The 22,741-nt window shown below is 38.5% G+C and overlaps 1 protein-coding gene across 28 annotated transcripts in view; it reads right to left on the bottom strand.

Moving 5' to 3' along the window:
- Positions 1-22,741, bottom strand: part of ptprsa (protein tyrosine phosphatase receptor type Sa) — a 207,822-nt gene that overhangs the window by 85,296 nt on the left and 99,785 nt on the right. For all 28 annotated transcript variants that reach the window (XM_084117266.1, XM_084117276.1, XM_084117265.1 and 25 more), the window contains 2 exons: positions 19,883-20,028; positions 18,652-18,793 (listed from right to left, as the gene is read on the bottom strand). In XM_084117266.1, coding sequence (XP_083973392.1) covers positions 18,652-18,793; positions 19,883-20,028 — 288 coding nt within the window. The remainder of the gene's footprint in view (positions 1-18,651; positions 18,794-19,882; positions 20,029-22,741) is intronic.

Raw genomic sequence — 22,741 nt, 5'->3', positions numbered from 1 at the left:
TCCATGTGAAAGCCCCTAATAACCTACTCGAAAGTTCCTACTAAACGAATATCTGGAATAGGGCTGTCAACGAATATTCTAAATTCGAATATATATTCGAATAGTTTTAAAAAACAGAATTTCGAATGTGAAAATTAATATTCGAATGTGGAAAAACGCCCGCGGTAGCAGAGGCGCGGCTGTCTGCTTTGCGAGGGCGCGCTGCCTGAGGGGTCAGGGACAGCCAGGTAACAGAAAGAAGCGTTAAACAGAAACAAACATTACTAAAGTGTAGGCTACTGTACTGACTGAATAGATATTGCATGAATAAGGTAGGTTAGATACTGCAGGCTTCCACTGGTTTGATTATTTACCGTTTCATGTCAAGGAAAAGTTCCATGTTTACCACAGCACAGCTCGCTCGGAGCGTTCAATGTCGGATTCGCGTCTACCACGTCTAGTTGGATGCTTGAACATTTTGAATTCATTCGCGCGTCAAAAGCAAAAGTTTGAAGCGAACCTCCAGACGCGCGTAAACGCGTCTTTACATTGACTTAACATTGAAATCACTCGCGCCAGACGCTCTATTCGCGTTTGGTGTGAACGCAGCATGAGGGTGAGGGCGAGAGAGAGAAAGAGTGCCTGCGAGCGAGCGAGAGTGAGGTCTGCGGTCTTGGCCATTAGGTGATTTACTTGTTTTTGTGTAGGTAATACGTTGTCAAATATGCTTAAATAAACTACCTATACAAGTAGTTATGTCTCTTTGTATTAATTTGTCCTGTTATTGACGTAATGTGCGTCATTGACAAAATGCGCAAACAGATGTTCGAATAGTTCGAATATATGTGTTTTTTTTGACAGCCCTAATCTGGAAGAACCAACTTGGCTTGCAATGAGCGAATGGACCTGTTTTTCTACAGGGACCCTCAAGGGGACTTGCTGAGGGGCAATCAAACATTAGCATAGCAAAGAGCACACCATCATACATACCATTCGGGCCCTACAGATCAGAGTCTACACTAGCGACAGGGCCATTTAACCGGGGCAAGCACTGGTGACATTTCACCCCAGGTTCCTCCATAGTTGAAGTCAATTTGAAGAGACAGGTGACATATAAACACACAATAGAGTTTGACAATTCACCCCTCTCGCTCTTCAACAGAATCCAGCATGGCTGATACCTGCTGTTGTAGGCCAACACAAGCTTTCACGCTCTTCATGGCATCTGCTGTAAAGACAATGACTGATAATGTAAAGGGAAAACCTCTCACTTCTTTGACCTGGCGTGACTCACATGCTGGCAGAGAACCGTGGACACTGTAGACTTCGCCAATGGGCACAGGTCAGGCTCTAGGTGTGAAGGTCACATCCTTTGAGCCCTTTGAGAATCACAAAGGTGTGCCAAGGCTCATGACATTACAGGGAACCAAAGCAATGCACCTAGTACCAGAAACTGTTTGTTGTTGTTTTTACACCAAAGAAAAGGGACTAGAACCAATGTTTTGTGCAATGACCTTTTATTTCCATGTTCTATTATTCAGTGTTGGCTGGGGAAGCATTATGGCTGCCTATTGATTATTAACCAGTGGAGACAGGAGGTTTAAAAGTTCTTGCTTGGGGGTGGGGGGGGGTGGGGCAGCTATTCTGTAATATTTTGGAAAGCGACATTCTGTGTTTATTGTACATGTGATCCATGGCTGGATTATCCATGCTGTGACACCAGAATAGGATTTCTGAAAACCACACAAATTAAGCCTTGAACACAAGATGAGTAATTTGATTTGAGCTTAATTAAAGGCAGCAAGTGCTGAGAAGTCTTGACTGGTGGTGGGCGAGTGGGAGCAGCAAACAGAGTCACTGATAGAAATGTCAAAGCAATGCAAATTCTATTTGTGAAAGAGGTCGAGACAGGACTGGCAATAATACCAGTGTCATGGTGCTGCATATACTGCCATAATGACTGCGGGCATGCAAAAGCAAATGGAAAGAGTGTCTATATTGTCACCGGGATGCAACAACTGAACTGGAATCATCCGTTAAGAGAGCCTCACCACAAGCACTTCCAATGTAGAGATGTCCTCTACGGGTAATAGTAATGGAGAATGGCTAGAAATAGAATTTGCCTTGCAGATGTACTCTTCAAACACTCAAATTGGTTCAGGGTCAGTTGCTCTGGTAAAAAACGAAGGAAATCAAGCAGTAGGCATGCATATCCGCGCCAAGAGCCCTTAGTCCTGTCCTGCCTGGCTTGTATTTATGCTTAAAAAAAGCCCTGGAGTTATAACTCCAATATTCCCCACCAATCCGATCACACAATTAGGTAGCTATTGTCTCCACAACAGCTTTTTGATATTGCCACAAGCAGTTGATTTACAATTAAGCTCTGGGCATGTGCACTAGAGCCTCGTGTCGTCCCATAACCCTCAACGCCAGTTTTAATTGGAAGGCTTTCAAATAGTTGTCCATTAGACAAAACACAGCTTTCCCCACTCTCCGTCACCACGCATTTCTGGTGCTAGATGCTAGCCGATGCTTTGTTCTGCACTTTGCGGAGGGCTAATTCAACATCATAATTCCTTAAAATACATAGCGGAATGCAATTACAGGCCGGTTCTGGGTCTGTCTCTGGGCGGCTCTGAAGGCCGCCTCTGGCCTGGCTAAGAGGCTGTTAAGCCGCGATGATAATGATGCTGTTATGATGTTCAGCGTAGCGGGCTGAGTGCACCGGCCACTTTAGCCAACAGCTGCGCATTCACCGATTCAGCAGGGCACTGAAGTCGTCCCGAACCCCCTGCCCCTCACCCCTAAACCTCCAATCCGTTAGCTTTGACACGGGCTTTTACGCTCACTGTTATTATCTGTAATTGCATTTAATTGTAGCTTGTGATTTAATGGCATTATGCAAGTGACAGGTGCAAAGCCTCTTAACCTGAGCGGTCAGTTTAGTGCAAGTGGATTTGCAGACGTGCATCCATGGTAATAAGCAAATGAGTTTTGATTGATTTATGATGATCTCTGAAGCTCATTATCCGTGCAGCTGTATTATTTCACATCACAGATTAAAAGTACGATGGCTATTGCGGCTTGTACATCAAATATGAAATCTATACACAACTGATTTTTTCTTTTAAATATTTCCCCGCCAGCATTTAAAAAAAAGTTGCCAGCGACCATCATCGTTTCATTCTAGCTTTCATGTTTCAAAATTCATGCATTTTTATGTTTATGTTTGCATATCAACACTTGAATGTGGGCGCGTTTAATTATAAAAGCAACATTTTGAACAAAAAGCTGAGAAAATTACGTATTTTTCAAAGACTACAACGTACATATTTCTGCTTCTTCTTCTCCTGTATTTTGATCCGGAGATTCAGTAATCTTTCAGTTGCGTAATAGCGCCCCCTACCGTATAACATTGAAAACACGGAAAGCAGTAAAATTACATCACTGGTGGAGAAGCGCCGTTTCATAAATGATGGCGGGGGAAAGAGTTAAAATACAACCATAGTGGCAAATAATAGACCATTTACTATGCATAACACGAAATATAACAGCAAAAACAATGAATAATACTAAATATCATGTATGATACCCAGTTTTTGCCGCTGGGTGTTTATAAGTAATTGAGTTCTTGTTGATTTATGATGATCTCTGAAGCTCATTATCCGTGCAGGTGTAATATTTCACATCACAGATTAAAAGTAAAATGGCTATTGCGGCTTGTACATCAAAATAAATAGGTAATATATACACAACTGCCGCCTTCTGCCGGCACCGTGGCATTCTTGTTAAAAGCTTTATCAACCAGAGACACATTTTATAATTACACAAAGCATTCTTTGAGTAGCGTGCATTTTTAAAAACTGCTCTCCAGCAAACACTTTCCTGCTGATAAAAGTCTCCGGGGCGGCATCGAATTCCGTAGACGTGTCCTCCCCTGCACTGGCTATTTTATTATTTTCACTTACTGAAATGATTTAATTTCATCAGTTCCTTAATAAGGTTAACTGATTAGCTCTCGCCACAGCCAGAGATGGCTTTAGAAGCACATTAATATGACAGAGAACTCTGGGAAGGAGTGGGCGGAAGAGCAAAAGAGAGAAAACTGGGATATAAACCATATGATGGGAGGTGGAAGATGTGTTTTTTTTTTTTTTTCAAATGCAGAACTAAGGCGACATTTAACTAATCTGTAGCCCCAGCTGTTCGGATTTGAGAGGTGGTCAATTTAATTTCCTGTGCTCCAAAAACAGCTCAATTAGCATAACAGGAAGCGCATGAAGGGATCCAGATACACTATCATAGCCCGACCTCTGTCTATTGGTATTTGCCAAATAGTATGCCTACAGGATCAAAGACACTGTCTCTGACAATCCCAATTTCAAGAAGTTTCTTGAAAAAATTCATTTCTACAATAGACAAACTGTTCCGGCTCCCTGAAACGGAGCCATCTAACATTAGCATTTCAAACTGAGCCTAAAACGCGAGGTTGACTGCTCGAAATTTGGACTTTAGATTTCCGTCAGGATTGGTGAAACTCGGGATTTTGCACAAATTATGGTAATTCACAAACCCCAGTCACATTTATCGCCTCTGTTTTAATAAGACCCTACAGACTCGCAGAGACAGCTGTTGATTTATGTTTCACTAAAGGCATCATACAAACACCCTGAAGCCATTTTACCGTTTATAATATCAAATATAAAGCGAATACTAAAAAAAAATAAGGTGGAATATTATGCATAATACTAAATGCAAGCCCAAAAATCATGTTTAATGCTAAATGTAAGCTCAAATACAATGTTTAGTATTAAAATAAGGTATATATATAAAAAGTCCAAATTCCATGCATAATTTTAAATATAAACTTAAATATCATAAAAAATACTAAATATAAGCCTAACCATAATATCAAATTCTAAATATAAGCCTAAATATTATTATAAAATACTAATTATAAGCTAAAATTTCATGCATAAAACTACATTTGAGCTTACATTTTGTAATTTATCTGATATTTAAGCTTATATTTAATGTATAAGAAAAATATATAATTAATACTAAATATAAAGATTAAAACTATATGTATAAAGGTTAAATGTCATGTATGATACACATTATAAGCCTAAATATGCTAATTATAAGCTCAAATTTCATGCATAATACTAAATATCATAAAATATTAAATATCTAAGCCCAAATATAATAAAAAGATCATGAATAATACAAAATTATAAAGATTAAAAATTATACGCATTACTTTTACTAATATTAAATCACGATTAGATGATTTAATGCTGAACAGATTCAAGTAAACAGCTAGGCCGTGGTTTTTCAGTGTTAAGGACTGCCAACGATCACTCACTGCAGTGTGCAAACACTCAAAAACACTGCGTGTGTGTTCAGTTGTGTATTACAGCGGCGCTGCAGACGTGTACAGGTGCCCGTTCCCCGCAGGCGCTCCCCGTCGGGCTTTGATAACGCCGCGATCGCACAGGCTCCGTCGGCCGCGGTATAATTAGGCGGTGGCGTGTGGCGATGATTGTGTGGCAAACGTCTGTCTGATGCCCGAGCCCAGCTGTTTCTGCCACGCTGACTTATGACACCTGAGGAGGTGGAGCGCGTCGAGCGACGATTCTAAGGGCCCGCGCACTTTTGGGGCCCCAGAGATGGACTTTATTAATGGAATAAATGGGTGAAATAAGGGGCCTAACCTCATATTCTTTCATAGAGCCCAAAATTGCTAGCGGCGCCGCATTGTGACAGAGCGACAGTGACATCCGGCCCGCTAAACGGCTCCCCGTCTGAGATCTCACAGCTGAGTTTACAGAGCTGAAGCCCCGGGACCAGGAGCGCCCGTGAAGGTCGAGTGGCCAGAAGTCAAGACACCTTCACTTATACAGCGCTTTTACCAATACAGATTGATTCAAAGCAGCTTTACAGTGATAATAGGAAATCAAAGTAACAGATTGTTTTGGCTTTACAGCAGCTCTAGAATAAAGTCATTGTCCAGCTGAAGTTAGTTTTGATTGATTGATTCACTTTCGTTGCAAAGATCATTAGTTATAAACTTAGGGGCCGCTAATACAACACCGCTCTAACAGAAAACCCTTAATGCGCTCCGACCCGCTCATCCGCACAACAACAGTGTTTGACACTAGAGAACGCAAACCTTGAAACAGGTTGCAAATTGAAATTAAGTTAATATTAGTTATCTCAGAGGACTCAGATCAGTAGCAGTCGGGTGTCGGATCGAGGCCACTGCGCCAATAAAGTCATTTTACCTTTTATAATACCTCATATAAGGCTAATTATCATGTTTAATGCTAAAATATAAAGTACAATGACTATACGCTTAAATATCATATAAAATATTAAATATAAGCCTAAACATTATGTAAAACACTAAATATAAGCCTATATAATAGATATAAGCCTAAATATCGTATAAAATACTAAATATAAGCCTAAATATCATATAAAGTACAATGACTATACGCTTAAATATCATATTAAATATTAAATATAAGCCTAAACATTATATAAAATACTAAATATAAGTCTAAATATCATATAAAATGCTAAATCAAATTATCATGTTTAATGCTAAAATATCATACATAATGCTCATATGATATCATGCATAATACTAAATAAAAGCCAAATAGCATGTATAATGCTAAATATGAACTCATATATCATACAAAAAGTACTGAACATAAGCCTGATTTATACCATATAAAATACTAATTATAAGCTCAAATATACTGTATAATACTAAAATAAGGCCTGTATATTACTAAATATATAGACCTTAAAGTAATATTAAATATGAAAAATAAGTCTAAATATCGTGTAAAATACTAATTATATGCTCAAATTTCAAAGCTTAAATATCATATAAATACTAAATATAAGCTAAAATATATAAAATACTAAATATAAGCCTAAATATCATAGAAAGTACAATGACTATACGCTTAAATATCATATAAAATATAAGCCTAAACATTATATAAAATACTAAATATAAGCCTATATAATACATATAAGCCTAAATATCATATAAATTACTAAATATGAGCCTAACTATCATATAACATATTAAACATGATCCTAAATATCATATAAAATCTAAATATAGGCCGAAATATCATATAAAATATTAAATACGCCTAACTATCATATAAAATATTAAATATAAGCCTAACTATCATATAAAATATTAAATAAAAGCCTAAATATCATATAATATATTAAACATAAGCCCAAATATCATATAATATATTAAACATAAGCCCAAATATCATATACAATACTAATAATAAGCCCAATGCCATGCATAATACTAAATATAAGCCTAAATATCATATAAAGTACAATGACTATACGCTTAAATATCATATTAAATATTAAATATAAGCCTAAACATTATATAAAATACTAAATATAAGTCTAAATATCATATAAAATGCTAAATCAAATTATCATGTTTAATGCTACAATATCATACATAATGCTCATATGATATCATGCATAATACTAAATAAAAGCCAAATAGCATGTATAATGCTAAATATGAACTCATATATCATACAAAAAGTACTGAACATAAGCCTGATTTATACCATATAAAATACTAATTATAAGCTCAAATATACTGTATAATACTAAAATAAGGCCTGTATATTACTAAATATATAGACCTTAAAGTAATATTAAATATGAAAAATAAGTCTAAATATCGTGTAAAATACTAATTATATGCTCGAATTTCATGCTAAATAGTAATATAAGCTTAAATATCATATAAATACTAAATATAAGCTAAAATATATAAAATACTAAATATAAGCCTAAATATCATAGAAAGTACAATGACTATACGCTTAAATATCATATAAAATATAAGCCTAAACATTATATAAAATACTAAATATAAGCCTATATAATACATATAAGCCTAAATATCATATAAATTACTAAATATGAGCCTAACTATCATATAACATATTAAACATGATCCTAAATATCATATAAAATCTAAATATAGGCCGAAATATCATATAAAATATTAAATACGCCTAACTATCATATAAAATATTAAATATAAGCCTAACTATCATATAAAATATTAAATAAAAGCCTAAATATCATATAATATATTAAACATAAGCCCAAATATCATATAATATATTAAACATAAGCCCAAATATCATATACAATACTAATAATAAGCCCAATGCCATGCATAATACTAAATAAAAGCTTAAATATATAAAATACTAAATATAAGCCTAAATATCATAGAAAGTACAATGACTATACGCTTAAATATCATAAAAAATATTAAATATAAGCCTAAACATTATATAAAATACTAAATATAAGCCTATATAATACATATAAGCCTAAATATCATATAAATTACTAAATATGAGCCTAACTATCATATAACATATTAAACATGATCCTAAATATCATATAAAATCTAAATATAGGCCGAAATATCATAAAATATTAAATACGCCTAACTATCATATAAAATATTAAATATAAGCCTAACTATCATATAAAATATTAAATAAAAGCCTAAATATCATATAATATATTAAACATAAGCCCAAATATCATATAATATATTAAACATAAGCCCAAATATCATATACAATACTAATAATAAGCCCAATGCCATGCATAATACTAAATAAAAGCTTAAATATCATATAAAATCTAAAACAAAAGCCCAAATATCACATAAGTCACTTATTGTGGACTCATGTTTTGCTCTCGCTCGCGTTACAGGACGTCTTTGCATAAATTAAAGGAACTGCGAACCTTAAATGCATTAGTGTGTTTTTCTTCCAAACAAATAAACGAGATTACATTCTTTTAAGAACAGCTAAAACCCTACTGGATGAATTTGCTCTTTATAATAAAAATGGTACCCCTCCAAAAAATATATATTTTTTAATTAAAATGTACTACAGCAAAAAAAGCTGGAAAAACCTCGCTGTATGACTGTAAATATGAAACAACACAATAAAAGGTGACGCTGTGAAAGCTGCGTGAGCATCTGATCCTGTGTGCTTTCAGCCGAGCATCTGTAATTCCAGCATTATCTGCGTCCACAGACTGAATGGCCCAACAGGACGCTTTCTCGGGGAGGGCAAATGGAAAAACGCCATAATGGAGCCATTTTTATTATTGCACTTAATTGCACAGCGCAGCTTGGGAGGCGCCGGCGTCGGTGGAAGTGAACTCCAGCGCGTCTATGAACACGACACACATATGAAGAAGTGATTCCTCTGTCTGTCTGACTGCCTTCTGCGTTCTCAAGCGGCGAGTAAACCTGCTGGTGTCGGCCTGAAGTCTGAAACGAAGACTCGTTTGCTCGAGGGAACAGTTGTTCGTTTTGCATGGTCTAGTGCCGAAGCCGTGGAAGACAGTGAATGGCAGAGACGCTCTCTCAGACTCTTTAAATATTAACAGTGTAGTTCATCCCAGGCCACGGAGATCTGTAACTGAGACAAACATTGGCCGGAGAAGGTTCACGTGTTGATCTATGTGATCTCCTACATGTGTCGAGTGATACAAGCCAGTGATATAAGCCTCTCGGTCATGAGGGTGGGAAACAGAGCTTTTCTTAGAATCGCGAGTTTATATCTCGCAAATCTGACTGCAGTTTTTGCAGGTACAAGTTTTTTTGTTTTTTTTTATCACAATTCTGACTTTCCCCCCCTGCAATTCCAAGTTTAGATATAAACTGAGAATTGTAAGGAATAAATGTGGAAAAAATTTCGATTTATATCTCGTAATTCAGAATTTCCTCACAATTCTGAATTTTTGTCAAAAAATTGTGAGAAAAAAATTCTGAATTATGAGAGAATTCAGAATTACGAGATATAAATCAGAATTGTGAGATAAACTCGGAATCGTGAGAAACTCGGAATTGCGAGTAATAAACTTGGAATTAAAAATAATTGGAATTGTGAGAATATTTTTTTAGAATTGCGAGATCTAAAGTGAGAATTGTGAGATGTAAAATCGAAATTGTGGGTAACAAACTCGGAATTAAAAAAAAAATGGTATTGTGAAAAAAAATTCGGAATTGTGAGATATAAACTTTGCTATGCGAGAAATAACAGAAATTGTGAGATAAACGGAACTGTGACAAAATATTAGAAATTGTGAGAAAAAAATTGGAATTGCGAGATATAAAGTCATAATTGTAAGATAAACTCGGAAATGTGAGAAATAACGTAGGAATTGTGAAAAAAATTTCCGCAATTGTGAGATATACATTTTGATATGTGAGAAATAACAGAAATTATGAGAAATAAACTTGGAATTGTGAGAAAAAAAATTGGAATTACGAGAAAATGCATTCAAAAGCAAATAATTTCATAAAATATTACTCCTGGATGAATTTGCGCTTTATTTAAAAAAAATATCATGCTACATGACAGCAATGAAACAAGGACTTCGGTGTCCAACAGAGGAGAAGAACTAGATCGTCTAGAAGAACTAGAAGAACAACAAACGTCAGTGAAGGTCCGTCTCTGATGTGGCATCACACGGAGCCGAGCCGGAGCCGAGCCGGAGCCCGTGCCCAATCAGGCTCGATCACACAGGATCAAAGCAGACGAGTTTCTCTTCCGGAGGCCAAGCGCGTGCTGTGTGTGAATCCACATCTCCAGCCCGGGAAACACGGATCTGACGGGCCAAACTCAGACAAACGCTTGAGTGCAGATAAAGTCATGTGTGCTTGAGCTCTGAGTTACTTCAGCTGTGAATGAAACTAAAATAGTAAAATAGTTAAATAGTTAATAAAATAGAGACTTTTTATTGTCTCATACGACGGCTGTCACGTAATGTTGATTTCAGTGTCTTAAATTCAGTGTGATATCTTTACACTTTAATTTAAAAAAACCATAACATTTACAAAAAAAATTATATTTTATTTAATTCTACATGTAAATTAAGCAAATTTTAAAAAAAGAAAATCTTAAAAACATTTTTTAAAATAAGCCTTACAATTATAGCCTATATTTTAATCTTCAAAAGTGAATTAAAGACATTTTAAGGCTAAAGCTAATTATAATTAATACAATCAATCATGTAACAAAACTTATTCATATTTAATGATTAAATAGCGAGGTTAAAATGCAATATCTACAAATATTTTTTTTTTTAAATCATGTTGCTTTTTTTGCAACTTTCTAGTGGGAGATCGACGCCTTCACCGCGTCGCGACATAATAAAAAAATCGCAAGTCGCGCGACGGCTGATTGACAGGAGGCTGAGGGATCAAACTTGTGAACCCAAATTCCACAGCTGTCAATCATCTCTTGGAAACAAACAGGAAGTGACTCATGTCATCGTTATCGTAACACTCACGACATCGCAGGCTTTATAAACAGACGTCAGATACTAAACGACTGTCGCGGCGACCGATAATGGGTCGCGACAGAACCCATGCGTTTTGGCAGATCTTAACGTGGCTAAACGAATGCATTATGCACCGGGGAGCAGCTGAGAGCGCGCGGATGGGAATTGCTTTTGTTTATGAGAGGCAGACGCTCGTAACACAGCTGTATTCGACTCTAATCGAATCCCTGTCATCTTCTCTCTGATCTTCATTACTTCTATCACGCGCTGCTCCTTTTCCTCTCATTAGTGGAGTGTGAGATTGAGACGCAACTCAGGTCGAGATCATTGGATTACTATATTGCTATTCATTTTTACACGCTTTATCTTCTGGACATATTTTTGTGTGCATGTGCAAATGTCCTTTATGTTCAGTCAATATTTCTTTACATGTTCATAAAATGACCCTGACTAAAATGGCATTTATTTTTAGGAAAAAAAAAATATATATATATATATAATTTCAAATATTAACATTTATATGACAACTTTTCAAAAAATATTAACATTGAATAAGTCAATATTTCACAATGTCATATTCATTCATTTTAGTCCACTTTACTTTGTATATAATTTTAGTTGACAATGTGCAAAATACATAAATAAAGTTAATGAGGTTCGATTGATTAATATTAGTTAGGAAATTATCAATGATCAGTACTTTGAAATTAACCTAGATTAATAACTGACGTAAATTTCTACATACGGTATGCTAATAAAATAACATTTCAAGTCACATCAATTAATATTATTTAGTGGATTATGAACAAGCATGAATGAACAATTAGTCAAGAATAGTATAATTAACATTAAAATAGATTAATAAATGCAGTAAAAAATACTTTTCTTTTCAATTAATAAATTGAACATCATTGTAAAGTGTTACCAATAAATAAAATATATTTATTTAATAAAAAATAAAAAATAAAATAATACATATACTATCAATGCAATATTTTAATAAATAATAAATAAAATATGTTTTCAAAAACATATTTATAAAATAATAATACAACTATAATATTTAATGTAATTGTACACAATATTTATAATTATACATATCATATATAATTAACATAAATATAATATTATATAATAATTAAATTGTTAAACAATAAATGGTCAGAATATGCACTGAAAAATTACTTAAATATTTTTTACTAGCTAGAAAATATCACAAATATTTTCACAGATTTATTTTTAAGACAAACTGAAATTTATTTTCTTGTAAATTTATATCTTTGTTTTATTGACAATAGATAATGTATAACCCCCCCCCCCCCCCCCCCCCCCCAAAAAAAGTCACAGTGTTTATGATATGCTTTTACAAAAAAAGTTGTTTTCTGTTAGCATTAGCGCTAAGATAATGACCCAACACTCCAATACGCGTATTACCCAAATACTGGTTAAAATAGTGCACTTGTAACCCACATGAGGTCGGGTCAATAGTTAGTAAACACACTAGCGCCACAGACAGACAACCACTGAAACGATCAGCCGAGTGTCAGTAACTCTACTCCATGTGCCCTGCTAACACAGGCCAGCGCTAATTACAGCCTCATATTGACCCAACGGGGATCAGCCATAGACAGAGAGATTATTCGGAGAGAAGAATCAATAGAAGAGGAGAAAGAGACTGGCGAGACTTGAAGCCGCGGCTCCCTAAAAAAACTGCGTCAAACTTAACGTGCTGATAATGTAGCTTCAGCTCACCTTTAGCATTGTTCTTATGCCTCGCGTCTCAATCGTAGCCACACACTGTGGAAGTAGTGGTCTGTGTCTACAGCCTCCAGCGCACTGATGTTTTATAATGCACTTTTCGCTACTGGACGCAGGCGTTTCCACCGGAGAACAGCTGGAGCGGTAATCAGCTGTGCTCTTTTACTTAAAATCACTCATGGAGGGGCTTTAAGAACCAATACCCACAATCCCCTGGGAGCCGAGCATCCAATGCTATGGTTTATCAGGTATGTGGAGAGACGTTTAACCCTGATCCACCAAACTGAGCTGGAGAAAACGGGCAGCGTCTCTCATAACCGGCCTACAAATAAGTCTTATGAGTTTTAAAGAATAAAATTAAATATCATATATATAGAGAGAAAGAGAAATATGCAAGGTCATGAATCGAACTCTGTTGTATAGATCCAAAAAGTGCTGAGCTTCTCAGAGGAAATGACACTTCAAACCAGACACAGAGAGAGAAAAGTGACATTAAGATTCCTCAAACTGTGCTTGAGCGGGACGAAACAAGACAGGGACGAATTTGGAAATGGCAGTGCCAAAGCTGTGATAAAGAAATGGCTAATAAAAGGGGCTCCGCGGCGAGCGTCTGGGTTTAGAACAGTCCAATTAAAAAGGCGCGAGGAGCGGCAGAACAAACGCGGCTCGTCCTGCAGGGTAGCAGCCAATTAAAAGCATCTGATCAAACGGGCATGGGCAGTAGTGAGATCATCCTCTCTGCAGTGCTAACGAGTTCCTGAGCTCAGAGTTTGAAGGAGGATGGGTCACAGTGCAAACTCTGGAAGTGAAGGATGAGATTAGAGATGAGAGAAGAGGTGAAGAAAGCAAGACAAACTGACAAAAATATTTTTTTTTGTGTAGTTTTTGTGTTATCCAGATCCTGGGTCAGACGTAACAACCCAGTGTTTGGGTAGTTTTTGTGTTACCCAGATCCTGGGTCAGACGTAACAACCCAGTGTTTGGGTAGTTTTTGTGTAACCCAGATCCTGGGTCAGACGTAACAACCCAGTGTTTGTGTAGTTTTTGTGTTACCCAGATCCTGGGTCAGACGTAACAACCCAGTGTTTGGGTAGTTTTTGTGTTACCCAGATCCTGGGTCAGACGAAACAACCCAGTGTTTGGGTAGTTTTTGTGTTACCCAGATCCTGGGTCAGACGTAACAACCCAGTGTTTGTGTAGTTTTTGTGTTACCCAGATCCTGGGTCAGACGTAACAACCCAGTGTTTGTGTAGTTTTTGTGTAACCCAGATCCTGGGTCAGACGTAACAACCCAGTGTTTGTGTAGTTTTTGTGTAACCCAGATCCTGGGTCAGACGTAACAACCCAGTGTTTGTGTAGTTTTTGTGTAACCCAGATCCTGGGTCAGACGTAACAACTCAGTGTTTGTGTAGTTTTTGTGTAACCCAGATCCTGGGTCAGACGTAACAACCCAGTGTTTGGGTAGTTTTTGTGTTATCCAGCTCCGGGGTCAGACGTAACAACCCAGTGTTTGTGTAGTTTTTGTGTAACCCAGATCCTGGGTCAGACGTAACAACCCAGTGTTTGGGTAGTTTTTGTGTAACCCAGATCTTGGGTCAGATATAACAACCCAGTGTTTGTGTAGTTTTTGTGTAACCCAGATCCTGGGTCAGACGTAACAACCCAGTGTTTGTGTAGTTTTTGTGTTACCCAGATCCTGGGTCAGACGAAACAACCCAGTGTTTGGGTAGTTTTTGTGTTACCCAGATCCTGGGTCAGACGTAACAACCCAGTGTTTGTGTAGTTTTTGTGTTACCCAGATCCTGGGTCAGACGTAACAACCCAGTGTTTGTGTAGTTTTTGTGTAACCCAGATCCTGGGTCAGACGTAACAACCCAGTGTTTGTGTAGTTTTTGTGTAACCCAGATCCTGGGTCAGACGTAACAACCCAGTGTTTGTGTAGTTTTTGTGTAACCCAGATCCTGGGTCAGACGTAACAACTCAGTGTTTGTGTAGTTTTTGTGTAACCCAGATCCTGGGTCAGACGTAACAACCCAGTGTTTGGGTAGTTTTTGTGTTATCCAGCTCCGGGGTCAGACGTAACAACCCAGTGTTTGTGTAGTTTTTGTGTAACCCAGATCCTGGGTCAGACGTAACAACCCAGTGTTTGGGTAGTTTTTGTGTAACCCAGATCTTGGGTCAGATATAACAACCCAGTGTTTGGGTAGTTTTTGTGTAACCCAGATCTTGGGTCAGATATAACAACCCAGTGTTTGGGTAGTTTTTGTGTAACCCAGATCTTGGGTCAGATATAACAACCCAGTGTTTGGGTAGTTTTTGTGTTACCCAGATCCTGGGTCAGACGTAACAACCCAGTGTTTGGGTAGTTTTTGTGTTACCCAGATCCTGGGTCAGACGTAACAACCCAGTGTTTGTGTAGTTTTTGTGTTACCCAGATCCTGGGTCAGACGTAACAACCCAGTGTTTGTGTAGTTTTTGTGTAACCCAGATCCTGGGTCAGACGTAACAACCCAGTGTTTGGGTAGTTTTTGTGTAACCCAGATCTTGGGTCAGATATAACAACCCAGTGTTTGGGTAGTTTTTGTGTAACCCAGATCCTGGGTCAGATGTAACAACCCAGAGGTTGAGTTATTTATCGCTGGCTTTTTGCGACCTCAGAACAGTGCAGCTCCGTCAAATTAGTGCGTGTCTTCGGTAAAATACAGCTTTGTGTAAATGTTTTGTATCTATAAATACGTTATTGTTCTGTATATCATTTAATTTTATGCATAGCAACATACAGGGGCGCGATGTGAGTCACTGGAAAACAGAGACTGGTTGATTACACTTGAATTACTTCTAAATGTTTTATTTTCACTTCTAATATTTGTTAAATGAGCTTAAATGCATGCAATATGTATTCAAAACTATATAAAATATGCTATCCTGTAAAATATGATCAAAAATAAAGGAATTATCATGCAAACCAGTGGTTGTGTGGAGTATTTTTTTTTTTTTTTTTTTAAGTTTAGAGGATTTAAGTTAATCCATAAACATTAATTCATGTATGAAGTAAAATAATAAAAAAGCTAGTACTATATTGGTTAAAATATAACTGGCCTTGTTGCCATCTTGGATGGACTTTTTTTTCCCACTGTGCATTCTGGGATTGCCTTATCCACAAAATAGGCATCATAGGCTAGCTCCTGCAAAAGCCTTCACATCTGGAGTTAGCCTACTATGAAACTATAAAAAAGTATAAGGTTTTGGACGAGAGCTAATGTTTTGGAAAGGTGGTCTGACACCTTTGGATTTGAGTTGCACGATGCCAAACGCGTCCAGCGTTACCGTTTTCATCTTTTGTTGGCCAGCACCCTGAACCCAGCATTCTCACAGCGTGACCAGGGGCAAGTTAAGGCCAGACACACCTGAATGTGTAAAGAAGTGTGCAAACGTCTGACACCTCGCAGGGTGCGAGCAGATGGCCAAACCTGGGCTGCTGTTGCTGTTGGACTCTATGAAGTGCTAGCTCTGGGTCAGTGGTGGACAAGACTGCCAAGACGGGCTCAAAGCCAGGGTCAGAATGAAGAGGAAAACAGCGAGGCTTTAAGAGAAGAAAGCAGAGGAGGGGAAGAAAGGGTTCAACACCCGTAGTGACAGAGGAGAAGCACCGACAGTTGCAGGTGTCTTATCCTTGGTTTTCTCCGAGACTCCTCCAAGGTCTCTCAGAGGACTCGGTAGAAAAGCAGATGGCACATCTTAAGCATTCTGCTCACCGCTCTTGTGGGCAGCCAGAAGGCAGCTAAAAACAAACCTAAGCCCCTAGAAAGAGCACTGGCAGATTTACGGCAAAGCCTTGTCTCTGCCGCAGTCGGGCGGACACACCCTGAAGAAGAAGGCAAGGTGACTCAGTACTTAATGAAGTCACTAGCTTCACAAGTTGGCCAGGGACAAAATGAAAGAAGAGTTTGCTCGAGACCACAAATTGTGAGGACGATGGTGGACAGTTTAATTGATTTTGATTGAAATCCACGCAGGTGTTCATGAGCTGAGGCACTCTCCTCTGGGAGCGCATGGACACATGTGCCGGCCTTTGTACAAGTGTGTGTGGGGCTTGCTCTTCTGATAAGGCTCGATGTAAATGCGGGCCCACAGCAGATGGGGATGAGAGAGTGGGGGGGGGGGGGCAGTAGTTTTTTTCCCCTAGTGCTACAGCCTGTGTTCCTTCCTGAGCCGCATGGGTCTTGCCAAAGCCAGGATTTTCATGTAAAACTGGGCTGCCTACAAAAACCCTCAGCTTGGGTTCGGGCCCAGGAAGAAGCCTGCAAGCTGCCTGCTCCAGCGCTCGGCAATGACAAGGCAGATGGCTGGACCTACGCATGGGGAACAAACGAATAACTCAATGGTGAAGACGACAGAGGTTCTGCAACTGGCCAGGACAGATTTAGAGTTTTTGCGACTGTAATATTGGGTCACATTCAAGTTAACCAAACTGGTTAGTTTGTCAACTGTAGGCCAGTGTTTCTCAACTCCAGTCCTCGGGCCTCTCTTCTCAGAATGTTTTAGATGGCTCCCAATTCATCATACTAAGAAGCTGAAGAGATGAATCAGGTGTTTTAATTAGTGAGACATCTAAAGGATTCCTGGAGGGATGCGTAGTAAAAACTTAAAGCAGGGGAATCCAATCCTGTTACCAGTAGGGTCGCCCTCCAGCAGCGTTCAGCTCCAAGCCTGATAAAACACACCGGAACCAACTAATCAAGTTCCTCGGGACCTGGCGTGATGACTCCGATAATAAATATTCAGAATGTTCCAGTCCAATGTAATGCTGCCTGAATCATAATCATACACTGTTTGTTTGTGGGCCAGAGGAGAACTGTGCGACTGAGCCTGGTTTCTCCAAAGGTTTTTTCCGTCACCTGATGGAGTGTTGGTTCCTTGCCACTGTCGCCTTTGGCTTTTGTCTTGCTTAGTTGGGGACACTTAATATTCAACAATATTATTGATCTACCTGCATTGACACCATTATATGAGAACTGAACTGAGCTGCAAGATCCCAGAGCGGCTGTATATATAAATTAACTAAATTAATAACTTTTTTTACAACAAAAATGAACCATAACTGATCTTACTTAAGCTGGAACTATGATGCTATTTTCTTCTAGATCTGCTGTACAGCAGAAACAAACTTTGGTGCATTATTTGCTTGTTATCCCTGTAAAGCTGCTTCGAAACAATCTGTATTGTAAAAAGTGCTATATAAATAAAGGTGACTTGACTTGACATTACACTCTTGGGGAAAAAGAAGGGAAAAAAAGTTGTCACTAGTTTGGTACCCATTCAAAAGGTACTAATATGTACAACATAGGTACTAATATGTACCCTTTAGGGATAAATAAGGTACAAAAGTGTATCTTTTAAAAGTGTACAGGCCCTGGTGACAGCTTTTGAACCTTTTTTTTCTGCGTGTGTAGAAACTTCTAGGCAGGAATTTGGCCCTCTAGAAGCAAGAATTACTGTCAACCCATATGAGTGTACTCTTACCTCGAATGATCGACAGCGTAGCTTGGACACTGTCTTCGCCTTCGCTGTTCTCCGCCACACACTCGTAGATGTTCTCGTCTCGAGGCGCCCGGAGAGGCTGGATCCTCAGGACGGCTCCCGCACCTTCGTCAAACTCTATCGTCTGTGTGAGAGGGACAAAGAGTGGGTTCAGAATATTTCATTGAAAAGCTTCATGGTAAATGTCATTAACAATTGCCTTGTGGTTAAAGAGACAAAAGGGCCATGAATTCAATTCCAGAACTGGAGCGTTACCGATCCTAAGTGCCCAAAAGCAAGGCATTTAATTCCTGGTTGCTCTAGTCTTGGTAAATGACACACAACTTCCTAATTGAAAAGTTTTGGTGCTGGTGTTCTCGCTTCCTTGGTCAACCAGCATCCCTAACTTTTAACATAACCCTAACTCATTTCAGGTTAATTCTGATAAAAATTGTTGTGCTTCTATTTTTAGGCTCCTGTAACATCTATATGTTGCTGCAAGCTCAAATTATGCAAGAGAGTTAATTAGGCTCCTGCGGTGCTTTCGCATTTGATGTCATTGTAGCGAAACAGTCGCACGAATCAATAGGGAATGACAAAGAGGAACGAGGCTCTTTGTGAGCCAGTGGCAAAACTCTCTTCGTTTTTTTTCTGTGTGTGTGTGTGTGTGTGAGTTTTCAAGGCTAGGATAATGAGAAGCAGCCCAGTGATGGCACACTGTCCTAAGTGTGTGTAGATCAATATCAAAGCAAAGCCTTCGGGGGAAACAAATTAATTCAAACCCCTCACAAAATGACTTTTAAACTCAACGAAGATGATAATTTGAGCCCGAGTTGAGCGTACTCTTGGGTTTGCACCAATGAGTGGATTGGAAACACCAACGCATTTTTGTGTTGATCTTTTTTTGAGGGAAGTTTTTCATCTTTGTTGAATAGTGACAGAATGGTTAAACGCAGAGCTAGTTTTAATTAAGAAACACTAAACATCGATCCAGACGCTACAGATGCCAGCTGTGTTATGATAAAAGAACACAGCAAACAAGCAAGGAAAATAAAACATACTAGCTCTGCTAAATATCCACAGAAGCTAAGCTGTGTGCTTCATAAACACTTGAGAACTAACCCAAAAACAGTTCCAGATGCTTTTAATGGCATTTTGCGAGTAATACTACTGGAATGGTTGATTATTTAATTGATATGTTTGCACCTTAACGTACTAGCATGCTAAGTCTTACCTCGATGCGTTGAGAGTTCACCCTCTTCCCTTTCTTGTTCCAGGTTACTCTTGGCTTGGGGTCACCTGCGGCTTGGCAAACGAAGGACACAACACCCCCGGAGACGCCAATCATGTTTTGAGGTCTTTTTGTAAACTGTGGTGCAGCTAAACAAGAAAAAAAGCAAAATACTATTAGCATTTAGTTTTAATGGAATACTCGCTTACCATTTACAATACTGCCTTCTATATTTGGTCAAAACTAGCATTTGAAACAATACGCTACATGTTGCGTTAAATGTTTTAAACAGAGGTATGCTACATTGTTTTCAAATAACCTCACCATGTTGAATGTTCTAATTAGACTATGTACAAAAAAAAGTCAGCTGATATTACTTCCTGTTCACACCGGAAATGGTAAGTCAAGATGAACATTGCATTTTGGGAAAAACATTTACATTGTTAGCATGTCATGCATTCAGTGTATACAAAAAATGTACATACTATGCATACTGCAGAAACAGTAAGAGTTGCATGCTGCAACAAGGCCACTGTAACAGCAAATCAATTAAATTAAATAGCAGAGTGATTGAACACACACCCACATACATGCAATTTAACAGTTCCTCAAAGTGCATTCGACCATCAAATAGCGAGTGAGAGGACCAGTACTGAAGTGGGCTAGAGACCCGTTCCTCTGTGACAGAAATGTTGGGGAGAAACCAAGGCGGCCGTGCGGCGGCGCCAATGGAGAGTGCCTGTGTTTCAGCACGCCGGTAATTACACCACAGAAAATAAGCACGTCGACGCCATTGTGAATAATTTATTGGTCAATGAATAATAAAGTACCTGTGTTTCTGCCATGATTTGAAAGCCCCTTGTCAGGTGAAGCATCCAAAACCCCGCGCACGTTTCGTATAAGACACGCCAGCTGTAAGCTAATGATATCCAGGAGATGGTTGGGGCTGACAGTCGGTAACAATGGATCATCCTGCCTTCCTGTCGTGACCTAGCGATTCCAGCTTGTGGAGACCAGGGGCTGTCATTCTGTCTACCATTACTGCTTATTCTTTGTAGATTACGCTAGTTTTGGAAAATAAAACTGATTTTTTTCATCAGAACCCAGCACAGTTTGTTCTCGGCTCATCAAATTATCATGCCATCTACCTCGACTCTTCTTGGTGGGCCTCCGCCGGCGCTCGCTTTTTTCTCTCGGCGGGGCAGTAGGTCAAGCTTGACACAACAAGACATGAGAAGAGGCTCTCTAGGGGAACATGCTAAAATCCAGAAAGCGTGCAGATATGAGGAGATGATCAAACGGTCAGGCAAGCACGGCAAATTAATTATTAACCGCCCGTGGGCAGGCAGGCAGGCGAGCCCCTGAATCTCTGGGTGCGGATAAACACACTTGAACCGTTGAAATTCCAGAGAGCGGAGAGGATGATGCCCGAGGTCTTTCTGTCTAATTATGAAGTTAAGAAAGTTCAACTTTCACAGCGCAAACACACACAGGTTTACTAATTTAGTTGGAGTGAGTCATAATTATTTGGTAGAGCAAAAACAAAAAAACAACAAGCTTGTTACATCAGTGCTGCTCGATTCTGGCAATTGAGAATCATGATTTTTTTGTTTCAAATAGACAGCTAAACTAACTAAAGTTTCTGACAAATGTTAATTGCTGCAGTCTATTTAAAATGTTTAATGACACACTCATAAATAGGCTACTTCCCTTGTTTCTTTACTGGATGAATCAACGTTTTTAAACAAATCTCTTGAATGAATGATTCAATGACAAATACATTTTTTATAACAGTCACTTGTCGCCACCTACTGGTGTAATGATGTAATGATACTACCGTTATTTGAAGCGCGGTTACTTTCAAAAGGTGATTTGCTCTATTTTGATCACTACCGTAGACATCGGTGTTTATATTTATAAACTTTTATCCCAGTTCTTCTATGTTAATATGAATATTTGTAACACAGAAAAAACAATACTGTGTCAGACATCCCACCACTCCCAGGAAAGTCCGCAAATTATATACCAATATCGCAGAAATCGAGCGAGCGAGAAAGTCTGATATCAAGAAGCATTTTCGGTGAACCGATCACAAGTGGTATTATCACACTTTTTAAATACGTTTTCATGCGTTCGTAATTTCTGGAGACCCTCGTCTCTCCTTTTTCATCACCCTCAACTACATCACTTTCACTTTCGTCCAATGAATACTCTTGAATGAACGAACCCATGTCAGGTGGCTTACGGAAAAAAAATAATATTTGGGGGGGTCGTGCCATATGCCAGAAATGAGTTGCAGGGATCTCTCTGGATCAAACGCAGATCTGAATGTTCGCTGTGATTTTGTCAGAGGTTTAATAGACACAGCCGAATCATTGTCATTTAGGAATGAGATCACGTAGGTGTTTTAACGATTAATCGAGCAGCTCCACTACAAGACGAAGGTCATAAAAACCATCCGTGAGTGATGGATTGACTAGCTCGCTATAGTTTAACCTCTGCTGTGTAACCTCTCTGTTCTGTGTCTGTGTAGCCCGAGGTCACACATTCCCGCCGGCTGGGTATCGATGCTTTACCCATGAGCGTTAGCGGCCACAAGCGACGGCCTACAGCGCAGCCAGTTATGGATTTTCTGACAGAGCGCTTGAGAGTGTAATAGAGAAGCTTTGACGAGCTGAGACTTCACGAGACAGAGGATCACTCACACAATTAACCTTTCCACTGGCCGACACTATGAAGGAGAAATAATTCCATGTGTTTTCATTTTCCTGACAGGACCAAGCACAGATGTGCCAAACAAATGGCGATATACATACATATATATTATTTATTTTCATGTCATGTGTAAGGACATGCTTTATC

The sequence above is a fragment of the Abramis brama genome (genome assembly GCF_963993115.1).
Source record: "Abramis brama genome assembly, chromosome: 6".
NCBI lineage: Eukaryota > Metazoa > Chordata > Actinopteri > Cypriniformes > Leuciscidae > Abramis > Abramis brama.
Note: the sequence above shows the minus strand (reverse complement) of the source record. Positions and strands in the feature narration are given on the sequence as shown.